Source organism: Leptosomus discolor, chromosome 1 (genome assembly GCF_034619465.1).
Source record: "Leptosomus discolor isolate bLepDis1 chromosome 1, bLepDis1.hap2, whole genome shotgun sequence".
Classification (NCBI taxonomy): domain Eukaryota; kingdom Metazoa; phylum Chordata; class Aves; order Leptosomiformes; family Leptosomidae; genus Leptosomus; species Leptosomus discolor.
In genome coordinates this window covers 193,759,090-193,771,931 of record NC_141391.1, presented here as the reverse complement: position 1 = coordinate 193,771,931, position 12,842 = coordinate 193,759,090, and the positions used below count along the sequence as shown (strand labels likewise).

General features: G+C 38.1%; 1 protein-coding gene across 14 annotated transcripts in view; it reads left to right on the top strand.

The window, feature by feature from the left end:
- CADPS2 (calcium dependent secretion activator 2) overlaps positions 1-12,842 on the top strand; it is a 318,458-nt gene that overhangs the window by 304,380 nt on the left and 1,236 nt on the right. For all 14 annotated transcript variants that reach the window (XM_086473344.1, XM_086473328.1, XM_086473312.1 and 11 more), the window contains one exon: positions 10,334-10,438. In XM_086473344.1, the coding sequence (XP_086329470.1) occupies positions 10,334-10,438 (105 nt within the window). The remainder of the gene's footprint in view (positions 1-10,333; positions 10,439-12,842) is intronic.

Below are 12,842 nucleotides of genomic sequence, written 5' to 3'. Positions count from 1 at the left end.
AACAATTTAGTCCCTTAACCTTTTTATCCTACTAGGCACAAAGTAGCAGCATCTTATTCCAGGCACTGCATTTTTTTTTTCTTATCTAGATGGCTTGAAATGTGTCTGGCAACTTAATGGAATCAATTGAGCATGGACAACTATAAAAATATAAAATAGCACTGAAACTTTAGATGAGTCTGTCAGTAAGTGTAAACTGTGGCTGAAGCTTTCACATTCTACACAGTCAAGAGAAATCAATAAGGATTGTACCATTTATATTGTCTTACCTAATGTTTGTTCACCATGAAGTGCCAGGCACAAGCACCATCTAGGGAATATTGATTTCCTGATGTACTGTAATTCACACACATATAAACAGCAGGAGAACCTTGTGGCTTCTCAAACCTTACTTGTGGTTTTGATATTTATACTTGTATTTCGTTTGGGTCAAGCTTAGTTTAAAAAGGAAAATCAAGCAAAACTCTGCATAAGTGTTCGCAAATAGACACACAAGCACATTGTTGATCATATTATAAGAAAAATAGTGCCAGAAAGCATAAGTATAATCTAGTTTTCCTATAGTGAGTCTGGTGTAACAGAAAGAGGTTGCTATGTTGTAAATCAAAATAGTACCAGGTGAGGATGCCGCAGAGTGCTCTGACAAAATCAGTGGTTTATCAGTGAAAAGACCTTCTTAACCTGTTTGATCATGAGGAGCTGAAGCTTTAGTGCTGATTTCAATGTGCAAAAGTGTTGACCTGTATAGAGGTGATTTCCTTCAAATAACTGTCAAGTGTTTTGTGGTATATTTTCTTAATTTACACTGCATTGACTGTCTTTTATATTATACTGTACTAAAAGTGTTTACAGTGTGCAAGAAAAGCAGTACAAATAATGAATAGAAAAATCAGCTCAAAAAAAAGAAAAATGGAGCTGTAAAATCTGCATAGCTGAAAGAGTGCACACAGGCAATAAGGTCAGAGATGGAAAGGCACCTGCCCAATCCAAGGCCACTTTCTCCAAAGGGGTGAGAGTTGGAGGAAAGCAAGAGGGAGGCCGGAGGCTGGACCTCTGCTCCACATTAGTGCTGCTCAGTGTGGTGCCCGATCAATGAGGTGTAGCAGAGGAGTGGCTCCACCACTGTGCAACTCCCTATCAACCCACAGCTGCATCCAGCCCTGTCGTATGCCACTACAATAACATGCAGAGTAAACAGATGATGAGTCAAGATTGCTGAGGTGGAAAGAAATGAGCTGCCTGTAAACATTCACCCAGAGGAACCCAGGATGTTTTAAATTCTCTAATTAAAATATGTACTTGACCTCATTCCACATGGAGCAGGGAGTCTAAAAAGAAGACTCTACGTCAAGAACAACTAACATGAGTGTGAAAGCTACAACACTAACTGTGGCCCAACTTTGGTCCACCTAACTTATGGTACATGGTATAGAGATTAAGAATATACTCACCTTAAGGGAGAGATGCAGCTCACAGGAGTTCTCTTCCTGTGGTCCCTTTGCCGATGCCTCACTCCAGGGACTCCTCAAGGAGTCCCAGATGACTGGGCAAAAGCGGAGATGGATAGATCTCAGTTACATACCTTACAGGCAGAGTGAACCTGGACCTTTAACCTTACTAATGTTGCCCTTGCACTTGGGAAGACTGCTTAGCATTTGTGCAGCTAAGCACCTTTGTAGGATTTTTAAAACTAGAGCCTGACAGCAAGAGGCTAGTGTAATAACAAGTAACAACTTGGTCATTTTGCATTATGTTCATTTGTTTATTTTGAGGATCCAAGCTGGCTTTCATTTCAAGGTCGCTTAAGTGATGTTCCCCATTCTGTGCTTTGGAGGATGTTTGCAGGTATACCCAAGTTGCCACACAACACACAGTGTAGCAAGACTGACAGTGTTTGCTCCAGAGAGTTTTAGCACCAGAATAACCTATGGAAGTATTGTTCACAGATGCACTGTGTATCCAGAGTGGTGTAGGGAAACTGTTTGTGCTGTTAATCTCTTGCAGTCGTGAGCATTATGTTAGTACTTAGTGTTTAAAATCAGAACAGACTCATTACGTATGTCCCGGTACGGAAGTTATGCATGTCTAATTTTGCAGACTTCCAGTTTCCAAGCACATCTACCATATGTGAAGAAGCCAGAAAAAAAAACAAGATCACAAACATTATAAAGTAGCATAAATATTGTAAATTGTTGTTTAGCAACCAATATACAATGCAAGGAGAGATGAGTACCATACATTTTATATTAAAAGTGTATATTTATTTGTGAATTGGCAGCAGTTCCATAGCAACTAGCCAGATTCTAATTATAAGTTCTAAAATGTGAAATATTTACTTTCCTTCTCAAAGCTTATCTTCCTCAAAGATAAGCTTTTCATATGGTAGATGTTCTTTGTTATTTCGGAACAATATCCTTCTTGCCTAGAACTTTCAAAGATGCTTAATATGCTTTTAAGTGAGCCCCATTCTCTCTTTTCCTCTCATTACTGTTTTCTGAAAACTAGCCTGCCTTATTTCTTTCCTTGCATCACCAAAATATCTCATCCAGCAACTGTTCACCTGTTTGTTGTCATGAGTCCTTCTGAAGTGAGTCTTTCTGTCAGAGTTTGGGTTCCTCTTTCTGTTGAGCTCCTTTCCCTTTTCTCCTGATTGCTTTGGGAGTGACAGTGGGAATCCTTCATTCAAGTAAGCAGGGAAGAGGCTGACTAGAGACTAAAGTGTTTGTCTCATCCATTAGTCATTCTTAAGAACAACAAAATGTTTTTTGAGCTCCCTGAGAGGTTCATTGGAGTAATGGCACAAAAAAGGCAGAAGGAAGCCAAAGAGTCCCACTGGAAGGAAGAAAACCTTTCTTCCCTGGCCAAGCAAGGGTCCAAGAGGCAAGTTAATAAATCTGCTACAATCACATATACCAACAAAAAAAAAAAAAAAAAAAAAAAAAAAAAAGGAGGGAGGGAGATGCAGTTTCTATCCAGAGTTTGTAGTTTGAAATGACCAAGCTAAAGAAATATTGGTCCTGATCCCTTTAGCACAAGAAGTATGAGTGTGTGTGGTTTCTTTCTCACTTTTACATGCCTGGTACATGTAGCTGTAATTCAGGCTGTGAACATTTTTGCACATTCCCAAGCCAAAGTTCAAAACTTGGCTTAGCATTTCAGGCCTAGAGGAGGAAGCAAAACACAAAAGCCAATTAAAAGCCTTAGACGTTTCCAGGAAGATGCCTTGATTAATCGTGCTGAGCATTACAAGTGTAAGACAGGGGTGGGGTGGAAGAGGTATGTGTCAGGGGCTCTGTGCAAAGTAGGAGCATGTGAGGGACCACAGGGCTTGGGAGCATTATAGCAGAAATGAGTGATACAGCAATAGGGGGACATGTGGACAGATCCTTGAATGAAAATGTGGGAAGGAACTAAAGCAAAATGGAGAGCAGAGACAAATACACGTTTTTCATATTACACTTAATATTGATTTAATTGTTTGCACTGATTTCAGTGTAGGGGAACAGCTTCATTTGTTTGTACTGCCCGCTAACTCCACAGTTCCAACAAGGCTAACTCCATGGATTTTCCACTCATGCTTAGTTTAATCTTAATTTCTTTAAAATTTTTAAAATGAAAAATCCTAGGTGAAAAAAATGCAAAGAAATAAAAAGAGTGGCATGATGGTGACCCCCAAAACCAATATTCTTCTCCTTGAACGTGAACATTGAAGAAATTCAAAATTAAGCCCCCAAACTTTCCAGGTCTGATATCTGCATATTAATGGGTATATACTCTTATTGGATGAAAGCTAAAGTATGATAAAACATCCTTTCAGTTTTATATTTGTATTGATTGTATTTTATTTATTGTAAATGACAATAAAAGTAATATGTCTTGATATAGTAAATATACAGGAAGTGAACATGTAGGTAAGTAGAGCTTGATCAGTGCTCATGAAGTGGAGATACAATTCTAACTCTTGGCACAGTTGTAATGTCAGCTCTTTCCCTTTATATTCATTCTGCTATGAAATTTATGTCACATAATTTTTTTTCCCTGGTCATAGCAGTGCTTTGAATCAAAAGGTGGAGATTTTTTTCATTTTTCAGAGAAATAATGTAAAGTTCTTTGATGTTCTAAACAAAAAGATTACTATCTTGCCAAAAACTGAACAGACAGAAGCATTAGGGTAGCTGTAAGAATATCCAGGCTATAAGCATACTCGAAAATTTTATTGTATGTAGAGATGGTGTGATTTTTATTTCTACAGTCAGAGGCCAGCTAAGTGACCACTTCTGCCAACTGAATCTTACCATCGCTACCGTAGAGGTACATCTCAATAACATTAAATTCTCTGTTGATTCGGAACAATAACATTGGGACACACATACAAAAAATACCACCTTTGTATGCACTACCCACAAAGGCAAAATTCTGAATTTTGGTGAGAACATTTTTTCAGGAATGTCACTGTAAACTTGAGGGCTCAGAGTCAAACCTAGCTCAGCATTTTATGTTGTTACACTATGAGACTATATATATATTGAGAAAGGACAATCCTGTGGGGCTGGATGACCTGTCGCAGAAGAGCACTGGCTGTCACCCTGAAGCCTCATGGAGCTTATAGTGGGATGGGAAAGCTCTTGGATGAGAACTTTCTCTTCTCTGAGGTTTCCCCCAACTTCTGTTCCTTCATTTTCCTTGTCACTGACACAGTTACTCTCATTAGAAATGCAACTGGTGGAAATGCAACTGGAAGTGTCTCACAGACTAGTCCACATCTATGATGAGTACAATCTAGAAAAGTCACCGGGGAGATAATTTATTCCTCCCAGGAGAGTGAAGATACAGCATGAAGTGGTGGGAGGGCACTATGTCACTAGTCAACAAGTTCTGGTCTCCCTCCAACAGAAAAAATTAGTATTTTGACCAGTTCCTAAATTGCCTGTGGTGGGAATCAGAATTGATAGGGCAGGAAAAGAGTACAAACAAAATCTCTAGATGCTGGCCGTGCATTTTTTTTGTCTATGTCTACCTGCAGTTGCCTCAACCTTCAAAGGTTTCACAGGCTTTCTTAATCAAGAGGCTACCTAAACCTGGGGGAAAAGCATAAATATCTTATGCAAAGTTACTTTATTGTTGCATTTAGTTTGCAACTAAATATTCTTAATTTCTGAAAAAAAAAAAAAAAAAAAAGGTATTTTGAATGTTAAATACTTCTTCTGGCTTGATTTCTTAATTTGGTGTTCCTGAGTGTATTTACAAGATGCAAATGACCTTCCGATGTATCACGGTGGTTAACAGGTTGAGAAATCCTTCCCCAGTTTGTTTTTTTTTAAGCATTACCAAGGCTTTCCAGCCTTCACAAGAGTCCATGAACTCTTCTCTGCTCAGGCAGAATATCCTCATTTAGGTGGATGATGTCTGCACTTAAACTTGAAAATACAGCCATAACTTCTAAACCTCAGAGTATTTTCAAGGACACTGCAAGTAACACTTGGTTCCCTCATTATCATTAATATTCAACAAAGGAGGTCAGTATGATTATTCCTATTTTACGAAGAGGGAAACAAATTATGAAACAAATCAGGAATTTTTTTCTAACTTTTACTGTTTGCGGTTTTAAGCAATAACTTCTTTTTTGTCATTTAACATTTTTTTAAATGTTCTAAAAGTTCTTGGCACACTGGTAGCGCTAGCTACCAAAATCTTGAAACAATATAATAGCATTGCCTTTTAATAGAAACTAGGCAGTTTAGCACTTAATAATTAACCTGCTTATAGTATTTCTTACGCATTTTAGCTTATGCTGCCTTTGATGTACAATCTCTTCAGTGAGACAAACACTTGTTGTGTTGTTCCTGGTAGGAAAAGTAGAGCTGGAGGAAGTAAAACCATCCCGTTGTCGTCTGAGCGACTCAATTCCTGATCAATAGCATGATAAAGGCTTCCGTAGGAAGATAAAATGCGTTTCCTAGAAAAGCTGTTCCCCTTGCCATATTCAGCAGAAAAAGCATTTTGACAGTGCCCATTTATCAAGAGCAGGCAGGATACAGAAACTCGACGGGGTCTTGTGTCTCAAGCGTTAGGGATACCAGCCCTAGAAGGACTAAAGCATTGTGTATTAGTATGTATTGAGCCTCCTTCCAGGTGGCAAACAGCTGCACCTTTTTATAAAACTTCAAAAATAAATCTGAAGTGCTTGCTTTCAGCCGATAAGTGTTATATTTAATTGAACTGTTCTGCGAATGTTATAGCTCAGGCACCCAGAAAGATGGTGAATATTTAATATATTTGTTTTGTATTTCCATTGGTCAACAGAATAATGAAATTCCTTAACTACTTCTCTTTAACTTGCCTGAAGAAAGCACGGTATGTTGCTAAATCGCTTTTCACTGGCCCTGCCGAGAAACAACTTTAATCCTTGTTAGAAAATTGCAGAGTCTGGGCCTGACAAAGAGCTCATGCCTGGTGCATTGTGAGCGCTGGGAGCGGGGCGCGGGGAGCCCTTTACAGCTGCGTGCCTCCAGCCCGCCTCAGCTGGACTATTTAGGCGAGGAGGTTTGTCAATTCCTCCCGACAATGGAGCGAGTTTTTCAGTGCCTGTAGCCGCGCCGAGCCCCGTTGGGGATCAATGCTGGCCATTCAAGCTGCACCCTCTTTCATTGCTTTGGTTTGTTAATTTAAGACTAAAGGTCCGCTGAGGGGGTTTAGGGTGTTTAAGAAAGCTGATGAACTGTTTAAGAAATCTGATGAACTGAGAGCGTTTATAGCCCTGGTGTGGCAACTATTGGCACTGAGGGAGCTGTGTCCTTGTTGACCCTCTTGTTATTAAAAATGCACAAGTGCTGCGCTTCTCAATATTTCAACACTCCTTCATTGTCAATACCACCTTCTGAGCCCTTCAGCTTGTTGCTTGCTCTAAAGATCTTCTTAGATTGGGTTTGAAAACTTCACCTTAAACACTAGATTAGACTGATGTTCTGTTTTCCGTGCTCCTGTTGATTTGTTGAACCTTCCCAGGGCTGGAAAGCAAGTAGCAGCTTGATGGGGAGACGGGCTGCTAATATGATTTACCAGTCTACAGTCATGCACAATAAGTGTGAATAAATACAGGGGTCTCACAGAGTCAAGCCTAGCCTTTCCTTTTCTCTTATTTTTTACTTTAAAAGAGGTATCTCAGGAAAATGAAGTGAGTAATGCATGCCCTTACAGGAGCTGGATGAGCTAAGAATAAGAGGAGGGGGGGAAACAGGGAGGCAAACATATTTTTCTTAAAGTGGTTAGCTGCTGTTATGTGCTGATGTGAAAAAAGTATATAATAAACACTTACTGCTTTATTCTTGCATAGATGACAGCAAAGAATACGGCACTAATACCATATAATTGACATCTGCGAGAGTCGCATTGTCCTTTCAGTGCTATTGTTACTAGAAGGAAACTGACTTTTTCTTAAAACCAGCCAGAAGGAATTGGGTTTTATTATTATTATTATTATTATTATTATTATTATTATTACTGCTTTAAAACTCTGTAATCTCAGGACTGTTGTCTAATCGCTGAAGCTCTTGAGTTTGCAATAGATTCCCATAAGTCACAGTAGATGCATCCCTGCCTCTATAACATGCTCATGGTTGTCAAAATGTGTGGCCTTGGATTCCACCTCTGAGAGGCATTTGCAGTGCTGTGCATTTTAACAGGCTCCAAAAGAATCTATAGGGAAATATTTATTCTTCTTATGAAGTCCAGCAGATTTATGTTTATGCAGCTTCAGCCTATACAAAGTGCTCAAAACTAGTGGGCATAAGGTCAATAGTGAACAGGAATCCTATCCACAAGTCCACCTCTAAGAAGACTAAAAATATGCTGGATGTGATTTTTATTAAAAATACTGTAACAATTCAAATTAAGAATACATCTTTTTCTACTACGATAACAGTCATCATTTTTCTGAACAAGGTACATTGACAGAGGAGCAAGTACCATAGTATCATTTCACAGTCGCCAAATCAAACATTTTTTCTGAAAGTTTAATGTATCAGAACTCGTCAGAAAAACGTATTATATTGTTTTCATTCACAAACGTGAGTAGCAAAATTAATTCCCTCCAATTTCGTAGCTTTGTTTTCAGTGCGTGTAAGCATATCACAGATATGGATGGAGAGTCTAATTTTTACAGCATCCATCTTAATTAAGTTATCCGCCTGGGCTTTAAAACACATGTTTTGCCAGAAAACTGGGACTGGGTCTGTTCTCGGTGATCTGGCACCATTCAGTGGTGTTTCACGAGGAAACCCATCACAGAATTTTCAATACTGTCTGTAGTTTCTTCATGTGAACAAGCTCAAGCCCCTTCTGCGTTCTGCTTGATGCAAACCAAGTACGTCGTGGATGTGTTACTGGGGTTTTTTTGAGTTTTGGGAAAACTCCACTGCTAAAATCACTCTCTTTAGTATGATTATGTTAAACTTTAACAAATGTAGAGTCTGAGTGATAGTGTAATAGTTGGGCTCATCTTACAGCAAATAACGATAGATAATCTGGGTAGAATGCTTGGCATATGAATTTTTATATTTATTAGATCAGTAGAGTTCCCCAAGTGAATAAGCTCAACTGTATTTTATTTCTAGACATCTGTATACATACACCACCTGTCATATAGTTTACAGATGCTACTTAGTAACAACTCTGTCACATTAAACAGGTACAAAAAACACATTTTATAGGTACTTAGAAAGAAAATCAAAACCAGCATGCATGTTTGGGGTGAAATAATGTAAATAATAGTACAAGAACATCATTCAGTGATTAAAAAACCAGTATTTTAGGAATACCAAATCTGTCCCACATTTTATTGCATAAATCAAACTACTTTTATGAAATGTGCAGCTATCTGCATTTTGTGCGGTGTGTTTTTCACTTCTGTAGAATAGTAAATTAATAGGAGAAACTAAAATTGTACAAGTAATTTATTCCCAATGATTTATAATTAAAATACATGTTAACACATTACACAAAATAAATGAAAGACATTATTGAATGAAAGTCTTGTTTCAAACTTATCTTAAAACTGATAGTTACAATGAGATGAGACTGTTTGTAAGAAAAAGTATTTGCATAGATTTACTGTAGGTCTTTAAAGCTTTTTCCAGAGAGCTTACATTTTGATGAAAGAATTTTATTTGTCTTTTGTTACACCCAGTAGCCAGTGATTTTTCTTCTTTATTTCAATATATATTTTGTTTTATTTGTATTGTAGAGGTGGCTAATGAGACGTGTTAGATCCTTGCTTTGAATTACTTCAGGACATATATACCTTGCCTAACACGCTGCATTTTAAAATATGCACAGTGTTTCCTTTCTTTGAATATCTGTGTATTTTGTAAAGACACAGGAAATTACATTAGAAAAGAATTTAAGCCTCTTCCCTGTGGGGAAAGGGACTAGAAACAGAGCTACGACACGAACTCATTTAATCTCTCACTGCTAAAATGAAAAAAAAAAAATCCCTTCCTTTTTACAGTTTGACTAAATGACATCTGCTTGGTATTTTACGGGGCGGGGGGACAACTGCTACAACTATGTTCAGTAAAATCTCTTTTAATCCAGTTAATGTGAAAGAACTATTATAGTAGCTATTTGGATGTGAGCATTTTTTTACGGTAACATAGACACCAACAGCAGAAAGCTTGTTCTTACCCCATCCGTTTGTGAAGCTTTGAGTGAAAACATGCCCATGCCTAAGACATAAAAAGGAAATAAGGTAGGCTGTAATTATAATTAGTGATTAGCGTAAAACAAAACCTTAACACGGTTACTTTGGGAGGGGTGGAGTGGTATTTTCATCATACTTAAATATGGTTTCCATGGATTTCTGAAATTTTTTTTACTTACAGAAATGATTTAAAAGGAAAAAACAAGACAGATTCCATATTCTGTGTTTGATGCTGTTTTCCTCTTTGGATTGGAAAATCTAGATATTGCAGATTCTCTCAAGATACCCTATCTGTTTTTTCCCTTTCTGTTTTAGCTGTCAAATCTTTCATGTAATTGTGTATTTAATATCCATTCTTACTGACAGTAAGCAAAGTGCATAACGCTATTTTGCTTGAAAACATTGTAACTGAAAGATAAAATGGCAGTTGCTAATTCATGTAAAGAACGGTCTAGGTCAAGTTATTTGATTTCCTACTGACCCATGCAGTTCTCTTAACAGGAAATTATATCGTTGTTGACTTCAAGTGCTGATCTGTGATCATTTCAAAGTGTTTCATTACCTCTCATTATCAAATCTGTTAAATGAATACTGCAGGGTTGTTTAGCGGTTTGGTTTTTTTCTCCTTCTTTTCAGCAATGGTATAGCAGCTCCATGAAAGTCATATGCATGTGGCTGGCTGATAGATTAGACCTTCAGCTTCACATCTACCAGTTGAAGACTCTCATCAAGATAGTGAAGGTAAATAAAGTGTGTTTGTGTTAGACTGCATAGTAAAGAGAGAAAAATGATAAAGTGTTAACATGGATAAGTATAGATCACCCTGAAAGTTAAAAAATGTGAGGTGAAGTTGCGAACTTACATAGTTTTAGGGTTTTTTTCACAGTTGCAGGAAATTTCAGAGGAAAAACAGTTTATTAAAACTTCTAATGTTAATTATATGTGCCTTAGGAATTGTCATCCATTCTGGACTCAGTACCAATTAAGATTGTTCTAAGGAATTTTAACAGATTACTGCTAGCTGTACAGCAATGCTGTATGGTATTCCTAGTAAATTATTGTTTGTCATATTTGTTTTACCTTAATATCCCAATAGAGTTCTCCATCTTTCCCACTGTCCTAAAAAGTAACTATTTTCTTTTTTACGTGCATATGATTACTAGGTTCAATTGAAAAACAATATTCAATATATTAGGTACAATATTCAATATATTAGGTACATTTTCTAATCTTTCATACTCCGGGATAAGTATCAATAGAAATACCAATCCTTCCAGTCCAGTCCTCAGTCATTTACACAGGCCAATGTCAAATGCTTCCGAGCGAAGTGTAAAATAACTTGTAATAGGCAATTATGGGTTATCCTACAATGAAAGAATGTTTCCTCCTAAATCCCTTTCAGCTCTTAGTTAATAGACTTAGGCAAGAGACAGAAAGCCATTTCAGGGTTTTTTTCCTTTTAATCCTGTCTTGTTTAACTCTGAACATTCTTGTTATCTGTATGTGTGGAATAAGAAGCACCTGTTGTCAATGGTGACCCTGATTTCTTAAAAATGTTTTCTCATGAAGTTCGTGCAAGAATGCAAAGCCAGAAGCATTTTAACTCTAGGATTTAACACTAAGACTGCAAGTGCACCTTTCAGGATTCATGAGCTGAAAGGGAAGAAACACAGATGCAAGGAAACAGTCATAATAATGATGGCATTATGGCTCCCTGAACCACCCAAGCTTAGCTTTGCTATTTCTGACCTTAACTGATTTCTCTGGGAACAGGATTTGGCTCTTCATTATATTATGTGCCAAAATGGCAGAAGCAGTTTGCTGTTTGTTGTTGAAATGAATGGCTCTTGTGAGAGGTTTAAAGCTCTTCTCAAGTGAAGGTAGTTACCATCCTCAGGGGGTGAGGGAAGTGTTACAGGATCTAAAACCTGCGCCCAGTGAGATCTAAGAATGGGCAGGCTAAATTATATCAGTTAAATATCACCTGGGAGATTAAAGGAGGACACTCTTACAAAACTGAAGTTTAGGTGAATGAGCAGCGCTGTCAGCCAGCCTTCCTTCTGCAGCCTGGCACAGGGATCAGCCTTGTTCAAAAGAAGTAGGCTCCCAGTACCGGTGGGAACACACTGGTTATGGCCATGACCTTTCTGTGCCCATACACCTGGTTTGCTTTGCACATAAGTTCCAAGTATGTTATTCCATGGCACCTTCTGTGGATACAGAAGGTTGAAGGTGATGTCAATCATAGAGGTTCTAGTCAGTGTACTGGAAGACAGAAAATCTTGCCCACCTGTGTTTTGGTGGGTAAAGAAGACAGAACTGGTAAAACAGGACCTCAGCAAACAGGAGGTTGCTGGGAAATAAGAAACGGTGGTTCAAGCAGAGTATCATAAGAAGCTTTCAATGCTGCAGCCCAGCTGGGGAGATGCACATGGGAAGGCATAGTTCCTCCAAACTCTAGAGTGAATGGAAGCACTTTCCTGTTTGCTTTTGGAAAAATGGGGAGCCTGTGTTGCCCCTGTCATCTCCTGGAAATATTCCAAAAAATAAGTAGGATGTAATTTTTAGGGACATGAGATGAGTGAGAAACGGATGTTTGGAAATTTTGTGTTTGGATGTAGCAAAGGTATTGGCATTATTAAGAATGACCAGAAGAAGAAAACATTGCTTGTTCCCATTAAAGCCAAGACTGAGGAATGATAGCATAAAGATATTGTTAGGTGTCTGAGACACGTGCAGAGGGACGTGACTAAAGAAGGGTCAAGGACCAAAACGAAAGTTAGGGAGAAATGAAAAATTAAGCTTGGAAGTGAACATTGTTATCCTGCAAAAGTATGTCAAGAGAAGAGCAATGACTGAACCCCAGAGTGCTGGTCTGAGAGTGGGAGGAATACAATGTAAAACTGAAAGAAATTGCTGTAGGACCTGTTAACAGCATAAAAGGAAATTGAATGCACAGTGTTATTATAAAAAGGGAATGCAATGGTGACACTTGAAAAAGACCAGGCAAGGTACTCGCAGGAGTGTGTGAGCAAAACATAAGCTGCATCCATTGACTCTGAAGTTGACCTATGAAAGTCAAATAAATCTCAGTTGCAGTGATTCAGACAAGGTTTAAATAATCATCATAGATAGTGGCAGAAAA